General features: G+C 41.3%; 2 protein-coding genes across 2 annotated transcripts in view; one reads left to right on the top strand and one right to left on the bottom strand.

Annotated features, from left to right (window-relative positions):
* Window positions 1-532: 532 nt before the first annotated feature.
* Window positions 533-23,957, bottom strand: part of dpr13 (defective proboscis extension response 13) — a 40,700-nt gene continuing 17,275 nt past the window's right edge. The window contains exons 2-7 of the mRNA XM_020944882.2: window positions 19,726-20,297; window positions 6,621-6,722; window positions 5,827-5,935; window positions 3,201-3,377; window positions 3,018-3,131; window positions 533-1,956 (exon numbers count right to left, since the gene is read on the bottom strand). Coding sequence (XP_020800541.2) covers window positions 1,817-1,956; window positions 3,018-3,131; window positions 3,201-3,377; window positions 5,827-5,935; window positions 6,621-6,722; window positions 19,726-20,297 — 1,214 coding nt within the window. The 3' untranslated portion in view covers window positions 533-1,816. The remainder of the gene's footprint in view (window positions 1,957-3,017; window positions 3,132-3,200; window positions 3,378-5,826; window positions 5,936-6,620; window positions 6,723-19,725; window positions 20,298-23,957) is intronic.
* Window positions 10,785-12,957, top strand: LOC110177909 (uncharacterized). Its single transcript, XM_020944880.2, has 2 exons — window positions 10,785-10,995; window positions 11,057-12,957. The coding sequence occupies exon 2, from the start codon at window positions 11,122-11,124 to the stop codon at window positions 12,856-12,858; it is 1,737 nt and encodes a 578-aa protein (XP_020800539.2). The 5' UTR covers window positions 10,785-10,995; window positions 11,057-11,121; the 3' UTR covers window positions 12,859-12,957.

Here is a 23,957-nt window from a genome sequence, read left to right as displayed (position 1 = left end):
GGTTTTACTGCGTCCATGTTTGCTTTTGTGTTCCGAGTTTGCTCGTTCAAATGCGGTTAGCATAACCATCAAATTGGATTGCAGCTGCACATTCCACTCTTACCCGTTGTTTAAGCCAAGTTTGAGTTTGAGGCTGAGTCATGGCCCGGGCAGTTCATTAAACTCGGTTTCGCAATTCAACAAAAATGGAATTAGCAACAAATCAAAGTTCCATTGAACGGAGCAAGTTTCTGCGGTGGAAAGTGGGGCAATTTAAAACTTAATTACCCAGCTAGCAAGGATTCAGCTAACAGAAATCCGAGGCGAAGGACAGGCATCAAGTGTCGCCCGGATGAAGGCCATCAACTTCATCTTCATCTTCGTCATCGTCAGGGCCATCGTCGTCGCTATTTTGCCGCCACACACTTTGGTTTTATTAACTCAAGATGGGGAATCCTTGGCTCAAGGAGCAGGCAACGCATTGGATCGAGCTGCTCCCAGGATACTCGGGGAAATAATCTGAAAGCCACCTTAAAGTTAAAGACTTGCTTGGTTTTTTTTTTCTTTTATATTTTGCATAATTTTATTATGTTTTATTTGTTTCAGTTTTCGTTTGATGGTTTTCTCTGTCTTGGTTTTGTTAATTTTCGTTACATTTAACTACACAGACTTACGGGCTAGAAATCATTTCTGCGATATTTACACACACACTCAATGGAAGCCTTCTCTCCCCGAATGCTCCTTTAGTTAGTCGCCATTGCTAAGACAGTTAAAAGTTATGTCCACTAATTAAAAATTGCTAAATATCCCTTAAGTTAGACAATTAGTTTATTTTGATTACTCTGTTCGCTTCATGTTTGTTTGGTTTTCGTTTCCTTTTCTTATGTTTTCTCATGTTTTCCTTTCTTTTTTGATTAACAACTTCTTGCCAAACTGCTTTTAACTTAATTTTTTTGCATCAAGTGCAAATAACCACTCACTTAACCGCAGTAGTTTATTTATGTAATTTAGTTTAGTTTAGTTTAACAAATAATTTATTTACAGCTTAATTCTCAAGGTCCTCTTCGGGTAAAACCAAATTCCTTTAGCTAAATCCATTTTAATCAGTTAAGTGGTTGTCTGTACAATGCTGCGTAAATCAGATCCGAATGATTGAGTGTCTGTCCCTCTTTGTGGCTGCGCTTGCCGAAACTAAGTTCTTAACTTGTAAAAATATGAGTTCTAGATTGGAAATGCACGTCAGTTCTGAACGTTGAGCTGGGCTGGTGTAAGCCGCGCAAGGATTCCGCGAAGGATCCTTGAGTTGACGAAAAATATCTGAAGGATAAAAGCTCCTGGTGCTCGCTCCCGCGCTCTCTCTCTTAAGTTTCGTTAGTAGTCTGCAAAGTTTACCTTTTTTTATATATAATACATCTGCGGCACAGGCTGCATCCTTTTGGCCAAGTTCGACACTTATACATTAACGAAACAAAAACACTCATACACACAAGCACACACGCACTAAAGGACTAAAGGGCTGTCTGTATACACGCACACCTGTCGACTTTAGACATATGTAGAGAGATTGAGTTCTTAAGTTTGATTCTGATAGTTTTGGCTTAGACTGTAGGTCAGCGATGCCCCCTGCCCGGGCATCCCTGCTTAAGGTGTAGGGTAGTACGTATGTATGTCGGGAGATGCCATTAGTAAGTAGTAGAGAAATAACTAAAATTAGTGTTAGATTAGGTCTTCCTTCAGGGGCCTCCATATGGGGGAGGGGATCCTGCTCCTCCGGCTCCTGCCGATGACATAGTTACAAATGCTCTCTCCTCCGCCATCGCGCGGCACCTTTAAGCGTTTACACGATCTTCATATATACACTCGTGTGGAATATCCGATAGCCGCTGGCAATGATTATCATAATCATATGCAGCTGGGACTGCATTGTCTTCGTGGAGCCGCCCACATGGCCGTGATACATGGCAGCCGGATGGTCGCCTGCGGAAGGAAGCAAAAAGAAACAGGGGTAGGGTGTGAGTATGAAAATGAAATTTGCACAAAAATTTAATTAAAAAAACACACAGCTTAAACAAACACACACACATCTAAGGAAGGAGGAGAAGGAGCGAAATGTGAGCTTAACCAACAAAATGCTAATGAGCGTCGTCGCTTCATCGCGCCAGAAACTTATAAATTATGACAAGCACTAACTACGTGGGCCACTCTTTGTTTTAGTCGCAGTCTCTACCGTCTCCTGTATCTGCTCTCTCTTTCCCTTTTTTGTGTTTCCTCTCTTTCTTTTCCCTGTCGCCGTGTTTATGGCCCGGCTTTAATGGCAGTTTTGCCTGCCAAATGGCTCTGCCTGGCACACACCGTGCTCGGGCATTTTTAATCCACATGCTTGCGGCCGTGTAATTTTCATAAATTACTTTTATTGTTTTCGCTCTTAGCCAGCATCAGGCTGATATATGAACTGCGAAAGAGCTACCGGATACAGGGATATAGAGGGATACAGCATGCAGATACAGATACAGATACAGCTGCCGAGATACAGATGTAAAAATATCATGAATTCGCAAATGAGCAGTTATCTTGTTTATACAAAGTTTTAATTTCATTGGGCGGACATAATTGATATTTTTTCTGGCAGAGAAAGAGAGAACGGAGCATAATTCGGTTGTGCAATGGCAAAAACAAGTTTATGTGTATATTTAATGGAGAGAATATAAAGGTAATGCATTGTATTGAGGAATTTGTTGAAAATACTGGGGAACTATAATCCCTATTATTGGCATGTAAAAGAATTTTGTGGCATGCTTAAATCAGGTTTTTATTATGCAAAACTATTGTTCATATAGTATTCAGACCCAAAAAATTGGTTCAGTCATGTTTATTTATTTATTTAGAAAACCTTTGAATTCTTTTAAACGCCAAATTAAATTATTTTTCCTCTTTATTTTATGAGAATATGGCATCTATCGTCTTTTTTTGTGTCTTTTATTGTAGTAGCAGCTGAATGGCATTTTTGATTTTAAATTTTTGTTCGGTTAACAACTTACCTTTGAAGATGTGAACCAAAACGCTGGCCGGCTGCGTGTTGCTGGCCACGCAGGTGAAATTTCCCGAGTGCTCGCGCCGTGTTCGCTGGATGGTAAGCTCGGATGATTGAAAGTCTGCAATGAATACAAGGACATCAGGCGTCAGGGGGTCCTGGCACGGTAGAGGCCGGTATCGGGACTCACCTGGCTCCGTGGACACGTTAATGCCCCGATCAATGTCATAGTTAATCATGCGGTTGTCGTGATACCAGAATATATACTCGGAGGCCTCGGTATTCTGTACGACGCGGCATTGCAGTCGCAGAGTTGAGCCCGGCGTTAAATATCGTATGGGGGGTCCGGAGATTTCGGCGCGCGCTTCTAACCAATCGATTTTTAGGGGGTTTTTTTGAAAATATGGTAGAGAGGAGAATTTATAGGATTAGTTTGGCTTGCAGGTTAAACTTAAAATTGTGACCCACCAAAAAAAAAAACTTTGATTGAAATTAAAGTTTACTAGGTTTTAACTATTGGGCATATTTGAAGTATTTTGTATGCTTCGTAGAGCTTATTTTTTGTATGCTAATTAATTTGTAAGCATATATGTATATTTATTTTATCCATAAGTAACAACTTAGAAGCAAGCTAACCTCGTGTTTAGTTAAAATTAAAAAAGACACGTAATAAATATATATAAATTATACATATAAATATATATATATATATATATAGCTATATAGCTATATCGTTTAGCTGCCAGCGATCGTTGAATATAGAAGAGAATGCAAAATCAATCGATCTCTACCTCTCTCCCTCTCCTTGTATGACTTACACTCTGTGTGCATCTCTTCCACTCACTTACTCTCTCGCTCTCACATTCTCTGTTCTCTTTACTCGCGGACTATAAATAGGGGCACTACCGCCGCTCTGGCCTCATTCAGTCCGCGGCCGTCGCAGTGGTTAGATCGATTGTGATAGTGCAAGTGTTAGTGATCGCCACCTGAGCAGTGCAACTGACCAGCGCAATACATGTGAACAACTTCGATGATACTACGGAAATCTTGATAGAAGTCACCAAGAAGGAAGGAATTAAGCAATGATCAACAGTTTGTCCTCTACTGTGGTAAGTCTTAACCATTACAATTATATTATCTATATTCATCTATATTATATTCATTTATTTTTCAATGGATTCCCTTATTGCCATGGCACCCATTACATTGTTTTAATTAATAGTGATGCAACAATTTGTATATGTATTTTCAAAGTAAACAGCCAAACTTAATTAATTTCCTTATGATAGTTTGAAAACTAACTCTGACTTTGGCGACAACTTTTGCTTTGTGTATTACTATACTCTTGCAGGGTATTATGATTTCAGTCAGAAGCTTGCAAAACAGTGATGAAGTCATTTCCGACCCTATAGATCATATATATTCTTGATCAGCATGAAAAGGCGAATCGATCTAAGCATGTCCGGCAAAAATTTAATTTTTTTTTAAATTTTCGAAATTTTTTAAGGGGTCACATCTTTAAAATTGTCAAAAATTGATCAAAATTGTGAATTTTCTGAAATGTTAAATTAAATATGCTGATTTGTTTGCCTAACAAAAACTAGCATGGGACAGCTTTCCGAATTGAAATTAATGAAGTTTTGGCTTAGTTATGATGTTTGAAAAACATTGATTTACCTAAAAAATTAGCATATTAAAATATATATTTAATATATTAGGTTTTCTTGCCTACGAACATCAATAACATATATTTATATTTATATTTAAAATATAAAAGTTCTCAATTATGCGCATTTGAGTGAATATTATTTGAATCTAAAAACTAAAGCTCATTAAATCATTGCCTATACAGCTCCACCAATTTATATATTGTTTAAAAAATATACATAAACTTGGTTTCTTTTTTTAACCAACTGAATTACTCCCCCTTTATTTCCCCGAAAAAATATGTCTAGCATTAACGAAGCGTAGCTATTTTAACCTTAGACCTTTCGTTTCCCTTTGAGATACAGTTCAAAGGTTGGCTTTCAGCTTCCCTGGGGTCAAACCGTGTCAAAGTCAAATCCTTTATTATCATGCGACTAAATCGGTTAGCATCCATCCCTGACAGTTATCAATTTGGCTCACAGAGCGCCGCCGAAAGTGCCCCCAAAAATTTATGAAATACATCTGGCAGACAGCCCAGCAGCAGCAGAGGAAAATGTGTAGCCCGGCCTGTCACTTCAGTTTCCATGTATGTGGGCCAACGAAGTGGCTTTGTTTTTGCGGAAAACGGCAAGAAGCTTGGGCAAGAAGCAGAAAAGGCCATTAGGCGCAGCACATTCAAAGTAAATTGTTTGTTAAATTCAGAATAATGTGCGTCAGTTAGCCAAGGACAGCGCGATGAGTTGAGAACTTGCTGAGTCGTTGCCATTTGGCCCGAACCGAAACCGAGTTGGTAACATGAGAACGCAGTCAGTCAGGCTGGGCTCCAACCCAAGCCCACCCCTTTCGAACCCTTTGCCGAAGCCTGGTGCTGCTCCTCTTCCTGGCCCGTTCCACCTTCTTGTGGCATATGGACATTTCTAATTTCAGCTTGAGCGCACCGAGAACGTAACACAAAAATGTGGCTGGCTCAGGACTCATTCCGGTGGACTCTCTTTTCGGCCGGCATTTGTTTATTTCGTTTCGGCCTGGCCAGAAAAACAGAAAAGCTATCAAGGCGTGAAATTATAGAAAATCACCCGGTGCTCGCCCGAATCACAAATAGAAAACAGATCGAAAAACCGAAAAACGAGACCGTAGCCGTTACCGAGGCAATTCCGGCCTCTACTTACCGACGACACTCAGGTGCAGGAAAATCGAGGTGGGCGGATGGGTGGACACCTGGCACTCATAGACGCCGGCATCACGTAGCTGCACGAATTTGATTTGCAGTGTCCAATCCTGCAAGTGACACAAAAAAAGAAAAACAACATGTGAACATAGAGCACAAAATTCAGAAACAGAAACAGTGAATCGAAATGGGGAAATCGGACAAAAAATAGGCCAGGAAAATAGGGGACATGCTAGAATTAAAGACCACCGAGGGGGGGAGAGATGACATTTGCCATTCCGCCTGGAAGTCAATTTGCTGCGCTGCAGTTGCGAAAATATTTTGCAATATTCCGCACTGAATTTTTGTCACGTCTCGGCAATTCGAGGCCGACCGGAGGCGAAAAGCTCACAATGCAGCAAATATTCAACCAGGGAGCGGTGGCTAGAGCAAAGATGGAGAGTGCACTGGGAGAAATCAGAAATCAAGAAGGGGTTTTCTATCACTTAAAATTAATATGACTTATAGATTATTAAAAAACTGAAGAGGTATTAAATAATACGTTTTACCTGATTAACTTGGCTCTCCAAAGATTTTTCAGAGACATTATTTCTCCTTTAATTTTTGCAAAATTTCTATTTTATCTCAATAAAATCTTAAATGGCTTGAGCTATAAATTTTCCCCCAAGTGTTTGGCATATAATTTCGTATGCAGGTCTCTGATACGATGCAATCAGCTTGGGCTTCTTGCCTTAAAACCTCGCTAACCCCCCGTAGGTTGGCCATCAGCAATGCAAATTAGTTGGCAGGACTCACCTCGGAATGCTTCAAGTGCGTGGCACTAAATCGCTCATCGCTGCTGTAGGTTGTTAAGCCGACCGTAAGCAGATGATAATCCTTTTTGCGTATCCACGATACCTAAAAATAGAGAAATGTGTGTGGGATGAGAGATAGGCAGGTTGAGATAGGGCGACGGCGCCATTAGCCAAATACAATGGGGATTCGCTTCAAGGACTTCCTATCGAATATTTAACATATGCCGATGGATGGACCCCGAGGATGGGTCCGGTTCGGGCTCCCTTCTGTCTTGTTCAAATGTTTGCCAATCCATCAAGACGGGGGACTAGGACGATGACAACGACTTGATGATGATGCAATTTTCAAAAAAGGCTCTCTCACAGATACTCAGATACACAGATATTCGAAGGCAAAAAAAAAAAAAATCAAAAAGCAATTACGTGTAAGAATTACTACAAGAGCAACAATAAACATAATAGCAGATTGATTGATCCGAGGTTCAAAGTTCAAATTGGCTACCTAACTGTAAATAGACAAACAAACAAACAAATGGGCGGGGCAGCCACCTAAAAACGGGAAAGGGCCACCGCCCCTCGAACAAATCGGGGGCGTGTGCGTCGTCCTTTTTCCTTTTTTTCCTTCTTCTATTTTTCCCTCACTTTCCGCTAAGCTTTCCTCTAAGAGTATGTCTGGATGTGACTTTAGCTAATCTTAAATGACCATTAATCATTTCGTCATCTACTTTTTGCACACTTTTTTGTATTATTTTGTCCGTTGATGATGAAGGCACGCACACAGGTGCACTGAGAGAAAAATATATGATGGAAAATGATCAGCAGAAAATGTTAAAACCTTGTAAGAAGAAAACTATGATGAATTCTTATGCAAATTATGATGCAAATAATTGATATACAATTAATCTTTAACTTCAAATCGTTCTACTTTGATAAAAGTTTAATTTACGTATATATAGAGTAATTTTAAAGGTTTAGAATATTACCAAAAAATTCATAAATATTCGTTAGCATCCGCATATCCCTAGAGATATTTTCACAGTGCATTCCCTTGCAAAAAACACATCTATTAGCTGTCCATATGGGGTTATTGCCTGCCGAAGATGATGATTTTGCTGCCGGCACTCCCTGGTAGGATCAGGCCCAAGCACCTAAGCGCGTGTATCAATCAATTTTCAATTGATAAGGATTTTATTTATTGGCCAACAAAAAAAATAACGGAATAACGAAGTAAGAAGAGCACAGGGGAGAGCCAGGGCATTTACTTTTAACTTTGTTGCCCTGCCAAAGCATTTTCCTTTCCCACAAATATTGACACACGCGCGCTCGAGCTCCGAAAAACTCAAACTGAAAGTGCCACAAATGCGAAATGCGAAATGCGAGGAGACACGGGAAAGGACACGAGACACGAGGCAACTTGAAATTAAGTTGAACGGCGGCGAAATTGTTAAATCAGCTGCGTTTGCCAATAAAAACGAATTACAGTCTCCGTGCTTAAATGTTTAATGCGGCGTATACGCAATGTGGCGCAGCACTGGCAGCGGCACTTGAGGATGGAAAATGGTGCGAGTCGAGGGATTTCCCTGGCAGAGCACTCTCTCCTTCCAAAATATCATCATAATCCCGGAAACTTTCAGTTTAGGGAATATCCCAACCAATATGTACTCGCGTGGCCTGCAGTTTTTCTCGGACAAAAAGAAACAATATTTCAACGGGCGGGTGGGAAATTTGCAATTGAATGGCAAGCAGTCGTTTATTATCAAGATTTCGCCCCACCATATGCCAGCGAAATCTTTCCACATATATCTATTCAATACAATCTGTAACAGTAAAATCCGAGTGTGGGGCATAAATTGCGCATAAATTCCGGTTTGGCCCGCAGCTCCTAGACGACGCCAGCCGCCGCCGCCGACGGCATACACATCTCTATATATATTTTCTCCCATATTTTTTTAGGATTTTTATGATATTTATGAAGGCGAAAGGGACTGCGACTGCGAGTGCTACGTGTCTGCAAATAAACCATGCAGCTGGCCAGAAGAAAAACACAAGAGTCGAGCTGGCAAAGCTCGAGAAAAAGGAGAAAATGTGTGAGAGTAGAAGAGGGTTTTCTCGAGCGGAATGTGGAAAGTGGTGCCAAGTGAGGCACCAGCGATGAGTAAAATGTGGCGGCAATTAATCAAAAGCCTGCGAATTCCTTTCTCTTTTTGGCAGGACTCTTTTTATGTGGCTGCATGTGTGTGTTGGGGTGTGTGCGAATCGCATAAATCTCAGTTGCCATCGCCACCGTCGTATGTCCTCTGAACGCATGTGTGGCATCTCCAATGGATCCTGCGACTCCTGCGGCTGCAGCTGCGGGCACGCAGATAATTGTTTACATTTTACCTTTTTTTTCCCCCCTGATTTCCCTGCCAAGTGTATGCAAAATAAAAAGTGAGGCTTAATTTATGGCCAAAAGCTACAGCGCACACACCACAAATCACTTCTTAGCGAATTTATGGCAAATTTATGCTAACTACTTGTCTGCCGCGTTGTACCGCCAACAGCTCCCCCAAAGGTGTGTAGGCAGGCGCCCCCATCCGCACTGCCCGTCAATTTGGTAGTAAAAAGGATTCCAATCAAGTTTTATAAAAATGTTTATAAGTTCAGGGAGATATTTTGGGTTGAAATGGAAAGGAAACTCATCTAAAATTAATAGAAAACCCTTGAACTGTCTTACACAAAATTTTTTAAATTATTTCAGATAAATAAATAGGTAATAAACATTACTTTCCATAAGCCTTAAGTGTGTATAGTTCTACGGGAATACATTATAGCTCTTTCCCTAATATTTGAGTTTAAAAGAAACTCCTTTTTCACATTCAAAATTTTCTGTAAAGTCACAAAGTTTTCTTCTATTTATGGCCACTATTTTGTTGCCCTCAGTTGTGTATTTTCTAATACCAACCCATCCCACAATATGTCGACTTATCGCGGTATCTCGATCTCTGACAGGTGCATCCCCTTGCCGAGGTGGGAAAGGGCCAACTCCTCCGGCTGCTTCCTGAGGGGGAATTTAGATGGGTTTTAGGGTGATTGGGTAATTGCTGGGCTTGGTGGCTAAATCTATGCACAGCCGATTGCATCGAAGCTCCTATTTACTTTACTTTTTTCGCCCTCGAAAAACTTTTGATTGGCTTTTGTTCCGATGTGGACCCACGTTGCATGTTGCCTGTTATTGACGCACATTTTTGTGTGCTTTATGCGCCGCTGTCCAACCAATTTCCGCCCTGCCACAATCCCAACGGCCAACGAACAGGCAAAAAAAAACATACAAAAAAACAAAACAGGAAAATAGCTGGAACTTTTTCAATGTGCAAAAGTTTTTAACAAGCGATTTTAATAAAATTCTATTTAGAAACTACAGTAGTTGCAACAGCAGCCATTTGGGTTGCAACTTGTCCCGCACGGAACAAATGATTGCCCGGGCTTTGTGTGTTTATTTTTTCGTGGAACTCTCAGGATCCCGAAGGGAGTATTGACGGGGAAATCAGCTTTACATTTTATGAAATTGTTTATCAGTCGAGCAAGTTTTTCACAGAGCAATATAAATATAAATATAAATGTACCTGGAGTTGGGGAATAAAACACATTAGTTCTGAAGACAGAATGTCTATTTATTTATTTATTAGCTAAGCTGTATGTATTATTTCAAACAAGAAAGGAAACACACTTGGGGAAGCCGAAGTATATATATCCATGCAGCTTGCAACTAAATTATAGGAAATCGATCATAACAAAACTTAAAGATTTCACATTCTTTGAAATATATTTATTCAAACTTTTATGTGACAATTTTTACAACCAATCAAAGTTTAAAATATTCATAACTATGCCAAAAATGCACTTATTTAGGGTCGAAAAGCTTTACCATGCTAGTTTTCATTGGGTTAATAAATCTGTATACATTAATATACAAATTCAAAAATTAAAAATTTTCAGCCATTTTTGACAATTTGAAACGTAAAAAAATTTTGAAAAAATTTGCAAAAAAAAATATTTTTTTTCCTACATGCCTAGAAAGATTCGCCTGTTGATCCTGATCAAGAATATATATAATTTATGGGGTCGGAAATGTTTCCTTCACTGCGTTTCAAGTTCCCGACTAAAATTACAATAACCTGATTGATTTTTTTTTTTTTTTTTTTTTAAATTTGGGGTTTATGTCGTTCATATATTTTTGAAGTTTTCATTATAACCTATCATTGAAAACTTGGTCATTATATCAGTACACTTCATACGAACCAGTAGTAAGTTATTACAAAAGTCTGTGAAAAAATCGGTATTGTTTCCATTATATATTTTTAGTAATTCAGGAATATTTTGACAGAAAATTTTAAGTGAGTAAATACAGAAAATTATCTGTGATTTAAAAAATTGTTAACAAATTTCTTTTCCAAGGCCTCTTTATTCCAACAAAATTTTGTGTAAGCCACAAAATCGTGGCAATTTCAAAATCCATTGCCATGTCGTCAACCGAATATGACGACTTGGCTAACATGGTGCAGTTCTGTGACGATATTTCGCAGGCTCTGGATTTTTTCTGTGGGGAAAACTTTTGCTCAGAAGATAGCGGGACCCAGTTAATCGACAAATGTCTTTTTTGCGGTCAGAGTCGTTCCACAGTGATTGCAAACCTTCCCGTTGAGGTACGACTGGGAGAGATTGAGAAAACTAAATCCCAGTTAGACGTTGAAGCTTTAATTCGGGAACGAAGCGGCTGTAAGGATCTACGTAAAATACTGCTGCTGATTACACCTGTGGAGTCGTCCAAGGAACAGAAATATTGCCACAGAGTGCACTGTTATCGACTGGACAAACGCAGTCACCGGGGAGTTACCACGGTGACCGAGGAGGAGCTTCGCCTAATCGAACGCAATCACGGAGCGGATAACTACTCAATTGTGTACTGCACAGGATACATTGAGTCTGAAGACGCGGTCAAGAACACACCCATCCAGACCCAGATATTCGAGATAGTTCGTGATGCATCTAAGGCAGTGCGAAGGACTTGGTACAAGGGACATTGGGTGAGGCTCTCGTATCGGTGCACCACATCGAAGCCGGTGGGCGTTTCTCCTCCGAAACAAAATATCTATGGCATTCGATCTCTGGAGCAGCCAAAAATTCCAGTGAAAATGCAGGGCCACATGGCATGCGAGGCATATATCGAGGGCTTAAAGCAAGGACGAAAGCTTCGTCTGCGACGAAAACTTCTGTGGGAATTTCAGTACTCCAGTCAGCAGAACCTGAACAAGAAAAATTCTAAACCAAGAGTTCGTAATACTCTACCTTCTTATGCATATAGGCGACGGCATGCTAGGTGCACCATTCCAAAGGACAAAACTGAACGTAATGTTGTTATTGCTGAAACCTTTCGACGTAAACATCAATGGATTAAATTACAGAAAATGGCCAAACGTCAACAGACCCCGTCGCTAATCAAGAAATATCCAACGAGCGGGATTCCACACTCAAGTCGAAAGGAAAAAATCAAAAATAGCAAACCCACATGTGGATTAAAAGTCTTATTTCAACCACAAATGCTGCGTGAGTCCTTGGACCACGTTCCCTTGGAATTATCATCCACGTCTCTGGACTTTGACTTCGTAACCGACCAGTCTTCCACCTCCTTCACCTATTTCGATGATCCTCCCCTGCTGCCTGCCAGTTTTTCTGTCGCCGCCTTTTGTCACTTGGCACAGAGAATGCGCAATCCCAGTGTCAGAGAGGCTTTCTCGAAATTGGGTCTATTGGTGGAGCTAATTAATGAGCGACTGTGTCCCGAAGATGAGCACTTGCAGCTTTTCTTTCGGTTGGCCCAGTTCCTGGAATTTAAGATGTACGTGCGACGGGAGTTCAATTTTCCTGGCTGGCCCCCAACACCAGTTCGGCGTTTTCGAATGGAGTGCTATGTCTTTGACGATCGACGCGAGTATATCGCATCGATCAGTCTGCTGCCCAGTCAGCTCCGTACAATGGCAAAGCTCTTTCCGGGAGCGCGTCAAAATTTGCGATTTGTGGACAATGCGTTTGAGCTAACTCCAATGCCGCCGAAACTAACCAATATTCTGAGAGTGGTTTTAGAAGCCATGCATGCCCGTCCTCTATACGAACTTTTGGGAGAGTTAACCCTGGACTATGCTCGTCCACAGGCAGCAGTTTTTAAACTCCCTGGGAGTCAGACAGGAATCGAAAATTGAAGATTCCATTTTGTATACTTAAATACAGCATTTATACTATATATGCTATTTTCTCATGATTAAATATGCATACAGAATACAAAGCAAAGAAAATGTAAATAGTTGTTGTTCGCTGTTTATATGTTTATTCCAACATATTAGATAGATATAATATTTCAGTTCTTTTTGTCTGAAAATATTCTATAGCGGTTGTGCTGTTAGCCCAACTTAAGTCTTTTAAAAATGCATATACGAGTAAATATTTGAGCTGGCAACTTTTTTGTGCTGCCTGCAACTAAATTCAGTTTTTCCGTCAACACACACAGCGATATGTGGCTTGCCTCCACGATTCATCAGAATGCTTCGCCCCCATTGCATACGTAATTGAGGGCAATCGAAACTCAAATCGAGCTCAATTCAGCGGAAATGCATATTAAGTGCAATTACTGCATAATTAACCAGTCACTCTGAAAACACTAATTGCAACTCACACTAAGTTGGAGGCGATCAATCGGGGCAATCAAAACCTAACAGATGAAATAGATGAATTGAAATGCAAATTGAAAGGTGATGTGTCACGACGAGAACTTCTGCTTCGTCCTAAGCGGATTATCGGATTAGCAGCGGCAGGGCATTTAAGGATGCAGGACACAGGGCTCCGTTGAGGCTTAGTTTTAACCATTCATTTTATTCCGGTGCCCACTCATTTAATAAGCACAAACAAAGGACCCTTGGGGGGATTACCTTGTGCCCGGTGTCTATGCAAATATTTTCCACCAATATTTTGCCATATTTACGCAGCCTTGGGGCTCAGCCAGGCAGGCAAACACAGCAAACAATCAGCCATTATTTTTGATAAGAGCCGCAGGACAAACAAAGAAAAATAAGTGGAAATGAAAATTACCATAGCCTACTTTTCAGCAGCTGTCAACGAGCGACGGCGGCGACGGCGACGGCGGCTCTGCGTGAAATGCGATTGTTTGCTCGCATTCCCATTCACAATTTAATGGCTGGCATTATATTTGAGGAGGCCCAGCCATTGATGATTGCATTGCAATTAAAATAATTAAGATTTTTGTGCAGGCGAAAGCTTGAACTCTGACCTCCACACGTCTCTCCTTTTCTCCCTGCCTGTCCTGCCAGCTGACTTAATTGTTTAAGGTTGGGGCCAGACCTCTCACCGCCTTTGTCTTGGGACGGGGCCCCAGAAAAGTTTATAGAAATGATGAAGCCATTCAGCATACTCACAAGATGCCAGAGAGCTCAAACAAAAAATCTGGGTCAAATTTAGCCTTTTGTTCGGGACATTTGTTTTAATAAACATTGTGACAGGCAAGAGCAGGGGGATTACAGCGAGCAAAATTTCTGGTAAAAGCTCCGAAATTTTCAATGAAATATGTGTGTATGTATTGAAACCTCTACATGAAATATATTTTTATACTTAAGTGTTAGGAAATATATAGAAAACTATATACCTCTACTTTCCATTTATTACTTCTAATTTTTTCCCGTGCACCGGCATTCAGAAAGGACACTCATTGGGGGCCGCCTGGCCTTCTTCATCAAGCTGTCGACCAGAATGTCTTATTAGCTGGCAAACAACTCTACGACCATTGTCCTGCCAGTCCGTGTCCCCTTGAGTTAAGTTGAGTTGAGTTGGTTTAATTACGGTTAAGGCTGCCAGCAACAAAGTGATAATGATTTGTATTCATTCAAAAAGGTTTATGGCAATTTTCGAGCCACATTAACTTCTCGGACCGTCGCGTCAGCTCAGCCCTCATCCCATTTGAGTTTGCTCTGTTGGTCTTATAATGAGCTTAGTCCTTGCTATGTTTATATTTGCTAGACAACAGTCCCAACGATATTTCTAATTAAATTGGATTCTCAAAGTAGACATTTTTATGGCCTGGCCTGAGCTTGTTCTTAAATGAAATGTAAATTTTGATTGGAAAAGTGATTGATAGAATATGAATATTGTAGAAGATCCAGTGTCCTGAAAATAACTTTCCAGATGCGCAATAGAATATATATTTATTAGTTGTAGGGGTGGAGTTGAAAGTTCCATATTTAAATGTATTTCAAGTCAAAAATGTATCACAAATATTATGGAAAATTAAAACTGTCACCCTGCGGGACCCTCAAAATATTGTGTATATAGAGTGATGAGTTCAACGTTTCCTGTGGGTAAAAGGCAGCTGAGCAAACAAGAATTCCTGATACAAATACAGATATTCTGGGCGCAGCAGAGAAAGATATAATATATTTAGGGCCCGAAGGTCATTGCAACAATAACTGGGCCTGGCAGTAAAATATTTTATAATATTTTATGTTTTTTTAAGCGCCACAACACTGTGTCATTGCTGGTATCCTTGTGTGAGCGTGAGTGGGTCTGTGTTTGTTTGAGGTCCTTGCCTCTTGTTTGCTGTTGTGCGACTTGAATGCGAGGACCTACCCTTCACACACTCACACACATATACCAGCGGCAATAAAAAATGAGAAACACATAGAGTTCGCATAAAAATGGAGAAACTGAAGGAGGAACTGGCGAACAACAATGTGTATTACTTTGTTCGCCCAACAATTCCACAAAGGAATATAACTCATGCAGAAGCACACACTCACTCACACACACACAACACTCACATTTTGTGCCAAAAAATTTTGAGGAGAATTTGCACAGCGAATTTGCGAGGAGCAGCCGAGGTGAAACTATGCAAAAATTATGATTGTGCAGGAATTATGTGTTTGTTTTGATTAAGCTCGGCTAAGCGAGACCGGGCATATCCTGTATATTATCCTTTTTGCCAACCCTCATCAATGTGTGCTGCTAGTTAAAATATTTGTTTGTTTTTAGTCACTGCGCTGGCAGGCAAACTAAATGGCTTTGGTTTCTGGTTTCAGTTCGGATTTGGGTTTCGGCTCACTCGGACCAGGGCAATTTCCACCTTTATCTGATTTTAAACTTTGCAAATTATATGGGGATATACACGCAGATACTCTCATACATATACCTATGCTCCAGTGCTCTGCTTAAATATTTGCGTAACCTTTTTTATCTAAACGACTGATCCGAACCGGAGGGCGAGGACCTTCGGCGTTAATTTTCATAAAATACCAATATCGGTATTTTTATCAGGCAAAAAGCCAAGGAAGAGAGAGGAGTCCGCTTACCCCAGCCCTCTTACAATTATATTTTCTAATCTCCATTGGTGAACATTTTCCAGAGAATTATAAATAAATTACCTTCTATCTGAGCGAGACAAAATGCCTCAGTGGCGGCGAGCATTTTCAAGTTTTCAGCATTTAAGCTTTTCGCATTCTCCTTTTGTCGGAAGTGTACCCTGGCGCCATGCAGGATCCAGGATCCTTCCGAATCCTGGCATGCTGTGAGCACATTTAATTACTGCTACTTTTCTCTATGAAAATATCCCAGGACAGCAGCAGGCGAGTCTAGACATTAAAAACGACAATTTATCTAAAAAGTAATTAAGTGCTCAAGTCACACAGACAGGGCGCAGGAGCAACAGGACAAACATGGGAATTGGCATTGGCATCGCTCGAGCAAGTGGAATTAAACGCAGAGGGGCAGAGGGGCAGAGGTGGCAGGTCAAGAGGGCACCAAAAAGGGGTGGCAGCAAGTCAACTGAATGTCACCAAGAGACATCTATACATATACGCGATATTATATAGGTTACAGTGATTGCTGTAGGGAAACGGAAAATATTCAACTTAAATTACAACTTAACTACACAAAAAAAAAATATAAATATTCCTCGAATTTATCGGTACAAAATACAAATTAAATTTGTAGTCAGTAAACATTTTTTTTTCAAGTATTATTAATTTATTAGGTCAATTGTTCTGTTTAATAATGTGCATTAGAAATTGCATTTTTACTTCTAAACAATTTAATATCCTTCCCACACATACCAATTTTATCCCTTTACTTTATGTAAGGACCCCTTAACCCTAGTCCTGGTCGTACCATAAAAATTTTGCAGTGATTGTTTGCTGCTGCTCGAGTGCTGATTTAGTTCAATTTATATGAGCCAGAAAGTGCAGGCGGCAACGCCAAAGGATTCCTGCTGCTGCTGATGCTGCTGGGTGTCCTCCGAGTCCTCTGGCTGACGCAGGACACACGCACGTATTTGCTTAGTTTATTTTAAATGCCATTTAAGCTGCTGCTCTCGACTAATACCCTAATGACATATTTTAATGTCCGCCCAGCCACATTCGAGTGTCGTAATTCTTAATTCGAAGTGCTCTTCCACATCCTTTTTCCCCCCTGCCTCGCATGTGTGTGTGTGTGCAAGGACTCTTCTTGCTACTTGTGTCATTTGATTTATGGGCTTTAAATTTGCCAGAAAATTTCCATTTCAAGGCGTAAGGAAGATTTGTCTTTGGGCCTGGAAAAAGCTCGTAATTAATAGCATTACTTTAATGGAAAGTTGTCAACAGCGTTCTTACAAAGAAGGCATTAAGTGTGCTTAACTTTAAGGTATTTCCACTCCCATTTCCATTCATCCTTTCCTCTTAAGAGCCAACCACTGCGAAATGATGGCGCGACAAAAATGAAAATTGCAGCAAAATGCCGAAACAAAGGCGCGCTCGCTCTCTCTCTCAAGGAAGCAATTCATTTATTTAATGTTTCCTGCATTTTATTGTCGTCCAAAGCAAATTTACGACTACGAAGGCCGCCGCACAAAAACAAAAAGTCCAAATCGGATCCGCGGAAGTGTTTAGTGTGTATTCTTTAAGTGAAAAAGGGGAGGAAAAGCCTCTTCCCCTTCCCCCACGACATCAGACAAAGGCAAACGAACACCTGACAAAGGCATTTCAATTGCGAATCCTGCCGCAGTGCAGAGGAGTTGGAACCGGAATATGGAAATCATTTGCCTGAGACTGGAGCTGTATATTTCCTGTCCACTGAACTGGCACTCGCATCCCCCCATTGCCATTCGCATAATGCCTGCAGGAGATTTTAATGCCTCACACACGCACATGGTGAGGGCAATGAAATAAAAGTGCATTTCCCATTTAGACCAAGGAGTTGCAGCCTCTCAAAGAGCTTTAAAGTTTGCATGACTCAGGGTGAGCACTGTAGAAAACTGGGAATATACATATTTGAAATGGGAAAGAAGTTTGTTTAAGGAGATAAATTCCAACTCTCGACTGAGATATATCCTCTCACAAAAGTGTTCAACTTTCCTGTTTAAAAGGATGTAATAACATGGACAAATATAAGGCAGAAACTTAATTTGTTCTTTGAAAATATAAACACAAAAATTTTAGCAACATTAAATTCTATATCCTTGAAATAAGAGCCAGGCTACATTTCTCCCTGTGCTGCCAATGAAATTTCCGACTCATTGGGGACCTTCTCTAGCGTTCTCTCTGTCTGTGTGCCAATTACGCAATGAGTGCGTGAAGCCTTGCACATATATATATATGTATATATGCATTTATATAGTAAATAGGGCTGAAACCTAATGAATGCAGCTGGCGAATTAAGCAGAATCGCTTTGAGAGCCATGCAATTAAAGGCCCCGATGCCCCGAGCTTTGAGTCTTGGGAGTAGAATAGCTCTGGCCCCACGACACGATGATAATATTTTGTTAACCTCAATGAGGCAAGGCTAGGGCTGTGCAGTATACAATTACCATAATACAAATTGCCAACTTATTAGGTCGAGACGATCCCCAAACTCCTGGCCCACATAAGCCTACCTATACCCACTTGAGCACGCAGCCGTCCGAAGAGCACACACACACATACACACTCACAGGACTTAAGTGCTTATTAACTTCCGCACACTTGAAGGCGCAATTATGAAATCGTCAATTTAAACCAGACACGCAGCAAACACGCACATGGACATGGGGTCATTTCGGTATGTTTTTCAGGGCGGGTTGACCAGCTCCAGTTAGCTCCCGGAGAGGATTGTGGTGGTAATAAACACCTTCGTGGCTTCGGGCTCAAACAAATACACGGCACGTGACGCACACCACGGCGTATGAGTAATAACTCTAGACAAGCGGAAAATTAATACCACTTGAGGCCATGACATGTCAATGCGAACCCACACACCCAAACAGCGAAAGGTGTAATTTGTCTCCTTCGCTCTCTCTTTCCTCCTTTCGTCCTGACAGTCTGTCCTCGTTCGCATGTGTGTTTTTGGCCATTTTGCTCAGCCAGAAATGTCCGAAATCTGTGTGTTTACTACCATATGAGTTTGCCCTCAGGGCCGCAACGAAGACTTAGACACAAGTGCCCTCGATAAGCATAGGGACTTAATTAAATTCCCGGCCAGATGTGGAAGGTGGTCTCAGCGGAAAGCAAATAAGCCAGAATCGGGCACCAAACGAAGACGTTTATGGGGCGGTATTCGCGATATCAAACAAAAATAACTAAATAAAAAGATTTAACTGCAGTATATTGCATGATATTAATTGATTTGTTAAAGGGATTAAATTCTACGAATTTTCAAAGATCTAAAAATCTTTTTAAACCTTTTTTAATAAACTACAAAATATGAAAAAGATTAAGTTTTTTTTCTACTTCTTAACTTCTTAAATCCTTAAAACTTAAAACCCCGCATAACCCAAGCACTCAACCAAATAAACCCAAGTCTAAGGAACTCCCATACCCTAAGCTCATTAGGTCAAAGTAATCTGGAATAAAACCTTACTAAAACAATCAGTTTCTGATCAATCGCTCATCAATTAACATTCAATGCATTTCCATTTCAATTATGGAGAAAAGCCCAGTGAAATCCAGTTCTTTGACAGAAGAAACTGGCACAAAAGTCATCATCAAAAGCAAACAAAGCGTCCAGTGATGGATTCGCATTTGATAAAATATTAAAACAATGCTGGGAGGAGTACTCACCACACCCTCGCCGATGTGATGAACGGTGCAGGGTACATGGGCGGTGGCCCCGATCTGCGTGGTCACCACCGTGGAGTTCTCGGTGCCAAAGTACATGGGCGTGCCGAATAGGTCCAGGCCTCCGTCCAGGCCATTCCCTCCAGCCTCCAGATGATTCTCCCCTGGATGCGGCTCTGGCCGGTGGACGGGTATGGGATAGGGTCCTGCCGTGTCCTTCGCCTGTATGCGTGAATGGGAGTGAGAGTGCTGCTGCTGCTGCTGCGGCTCCTGCAGGTGTGTGGGCGTTGGCTGGCGTTTGTCATCGATCACGTTCGTGGAGTCGAAGCTGGTGATGCTGCTGCCACTGCCACTGCTACTTCCTCCTCCCACGGCAGCTATGGATCCTGGGCCAGGACTCTGGGCAGCGTAAGGCTGCGGCACGGGCACTGGCTCTGGCTCAGCCTCCTTGGACTGCGACATAATTAAATTTTGATTTATATGCCGCAGTGATGGCTGTGCGCTGGATGTGGAGGCTTCTGATGGTCCACTTCCACCCTCCGGCGCCGATGCTGATGATGCCGAGGCCGTGTGGTCTGCAAAAGGAGAGAGAGAAGAGGGGCGACGGTGACATTATAAAATGTGTTAATATATGCGCTGTCCGGTGGCGCCGCAACAGTTTGTCGGATAAACAATAACAGCGTGAAGTCAATTAATTTGAATGAGCGCCCGGCGCGTGCGTATACGTAATATTTTACAGCGGGATTTTCATTAGCTAGGCCCCCCTCAACGAAATCTGCATAAACTGACAGAACTAATTAAGTCTCCTGGCCTTGTTACGCTTTCCGCGGAATTTCCCCCAAGCTAAAACTGGGAGTCTAAGGAGCTAGTGGGAAGGTATAATATTAACAGGTTTATTTATGGTAGGGATTTCTATGAATTTGATGATTAATTAAGACAGAAAGCTTGGGAGGTATTATATTTTTGGTCTACATTTAATGTTCTTGAATTTAACAAGGTTCCTAAATGGAAATATAAATCATTTATAACGTTTATTTATTTATAATATATGCATGGGTTACTATTTATCCATATCTGGACACTGGTCGCCCCTCTGGACCGACATCCTTTCACCGTGCTCCCGTGGTGCAGACCCACGGACACATATGAAATAGCCAGAAAATTCACCCGCAGACTCTCAACCGCATTACATATTACCAAAACCTGAACCCAAACCCGTCCGTACCCATTTGGCCCTGAGTCTGCTTTTATTTGCGCTGCGTAATTTGTGTAAAATTCGTTGGTCCAACAAAATAATATTTCACAATTAAAGATAATTGCTTTTGGCAAACATGCTTGGGTTTTGTTTAGCAGCCTCAATTAGGCCAAATTTGCCGGGCTGCAAATTCAATTATGCCCAATGCATTTTGGGATCGGTTTTGATTTTGATTTCTTGGCCACAAAATGTGCAGAAAATGTTGATGTTTGGCTTTCATTTTGACCACGTCCATGGGGACCTCTAATTGTGTCCAGTGTCCAGTGTCCAGTGGCCGTGCCGTAAATATTGCATGCCAATCATTGTGAAATTTATTATGTTGTCCCGACAATGATTGAATTTACAGACCAAACCAGAAGGCCGGACCAAAAGACCAGTGGCCAAGGCGCCTTGCACTTTGAGTAATGCAAAATTAATTAGTTATGGAATTCGCCAGGGGCCTATTTGCAGAGGCTCTTGTGGAATGGCACTTAATTAGCACGTTGCCAAGACGTTGGCCGGATATTGCCATTAATCGTGAGGTGGTCCATAGGCATTTCCCTGGAATTCTCTATGACTTTCCAGACTTAAGAGGAATTCGCCTTCTGCTTGGCTTCTCCAGGGGATTGAAAATCAATTTACCCAGCTGTGACACAAGCGAACAATCGAGTCAATCAATGCAGCTTCTTCTGATTGACACCTTAGAAATCGTCCCCTCCTTCAATTGACATGTGGAGAAGACTTCGTTGCCACAGCAATTTGCAACTGCAGCCTTTCAGGAGTCAGAAGCCCAGGATCAGGACCAGGAGCCAGGAGCCAGGAGCTATTCCTTCCGTTTTGCCTGGAGGTCAGTCAGGATTTCTCCTCGTATTTGGCATTTCGCACTCTGCGGTTTTTCTATTGTATTGCGGCTGCAGCCTTATGAATACGAAGAAGCTACCCAGGAACTGGCAGACAGAGAGAGAAATAGTTGGGTAATTTCCAAGGACTTTGAAGAGAAAACTTTCGGGATAATAGAGTAAAGAATTTATGTTGAAATTACAAATTTAAAATTTAAAAATACCTAATGGGATAGGAGCACATTCCTTGTACACATTTCTTGAAAGATTTCATGTTACATATCCCTTCCCTTCCTTTATCAAGAAATTTAATATAATAGTGAGTCTGGATTTTCTCTCAGTGCCTTTGCTGTCAGGACAACTCGCTTTGCACGCACAAAACAAACAAATAACCAGCTCGGGACAATGCGATTGCTTGTGGTGTTGCTGCTGTTACTCCTGATGTTGCTGCTGCTGCTGCCTGTGTTGCTGTTGGTGTTGCCACTGCCACTGTTGCTGTTGCTACTCCTCATTGGCACGCAGAACTTGGCCAAAACTGAATCGTGGCATTTTCGTCACGTTCGCACGTGACTGAATGCTTGCGACATGCAGCTTTTCCTGCCAGTTTTCCGGGCCCCCAGTCCCCAGCTACATACGTAAGCGTAATCGTAATGGTCGCTGGCAGACCGCAAAACAGCTTCTGAACCAGTTCGACTGCACTTTCTCCTGGCCCGCGTGTAAATTTGCATTCTTTCGATGGTTTGTGCGACTTTGTAATTGAATTTTTCACGGCGAGTTTGGTGGAGTCCGGAGTCCGCACTTCCCGTTCGAATTTTTCTCGTTTCCGGCGGTTGGCTCACGGTCTGGGCTTGGGAATCGGTAACCGGCTCTGCATTGTGCAACCGCCGGTCGGTGCTGGGCATTGTCAACACCGCCAAGGGTGAGAGCGAGAACCAGAACCAGAACCAGAACCAGAACGAGAGCTGGTCCCAATCCTAAAACCTGAATCCAAACCCTGCTGCAACCACAAACATGTTGCAGCTCAGAGCCATACAGATAGAGCAACATTTTCGGTGGGATTTGCCAACTTTTCGTTTGGCGAAACATTCGCAATTTGTGTGCATTCGCCAAAGTTTCACGCCCTCGCCCCCACAGCCCCCACAGCCCCCGTTCAGCTTCCTCCTTCCTGGCAGTGTTTGCTACGACATTTTAATCAAAAGTTCGCTGCAAGCTGCGTGATTCATCCGCTCGTCCCGCCCTCCGTACTGCTGCTGCTCCTCAACTAATATCAATAATTTCTCATGTGCGCTCGTGTCGACGCCCCACTGTGCCACTGGCACTGGCGGAATATTTATGTTGCCTCTGACATCATGGCTTGACATTAATTAAGTTTGCTTGCTAGCACAACCACACATGGCGTATACGCAATGTCGACTGAACAAGCTGCGATATATCTCTAATTTCGGTAAGGGAATAATGATAATTGATTTTTTTGAAATCCAGAAAGGTATGATAATAATATCAATGAGGATTTAAATTGCTGCAAATCATTACTTTCACTTCTCTTGCTTGAAAATGGGATAGAATTAAACATCGGCCCGATATTTAGTACACCTTACAAGTATTTAATTAATAAATAGTATGTTAGAGTCATTGAGGAATCACACCGCACATTTATTGAAAAATCTTATAAAGCATAAAAAAAATTAGGAAGGTTCGTAGTTTATTAGTTTACAGCTTAAACCATTCGCCATTGTATTTCGACACCTTTAAATTATTAAATAAAGTAAAGCAAACATAAAATTAGGGTCAACTCTAATTTAACATAACTTTTGAAATATCTTATATACTTTTTGTATAAACCATGAAGATTTTATTTTTTGTGTTACCATATTAGATCTAAATGTGTGATTTCTGTATTTTTTTATACGCAAATTTACTTATTTAATTGCTTCAATGTCCTCTCGTTGTCATCAATTAAATTAAAGGCTGCAGAATACAGAAAAAAAACGTTTGGCAAATATCATTATGATAATTGTGCGGGCTAGCGACATCCTGTGCTCCAAGCTCTGGCTGAACTCATTAATTTCATTTGATTTCATATTTAATGTTACGAACATTGTGCGCATAAATTTCTCTAATTAAAACACAAATAAATGGCGAGTACATTTCCGATTCGCTGG

This window comes from Drosophila serrata, unplaced genomic scaffold (assembly GCF_035046125.1).
Source record: "Drosophila serrata isolate PLE 108 unplaced genomic scaffold, ASM3504612v1 contig_334, whole genome shotgun sequence".
NCBI lineage: Eukaryota > Metazoa > Arthropoda > Insecta > Diptera > Drosophilidae > Drosophila > Drosophila serrata.
Note: the sequence above shows the minus strand (reverse complement) of the source record. Positions and strands in the feature narration are given on the sequence as shown.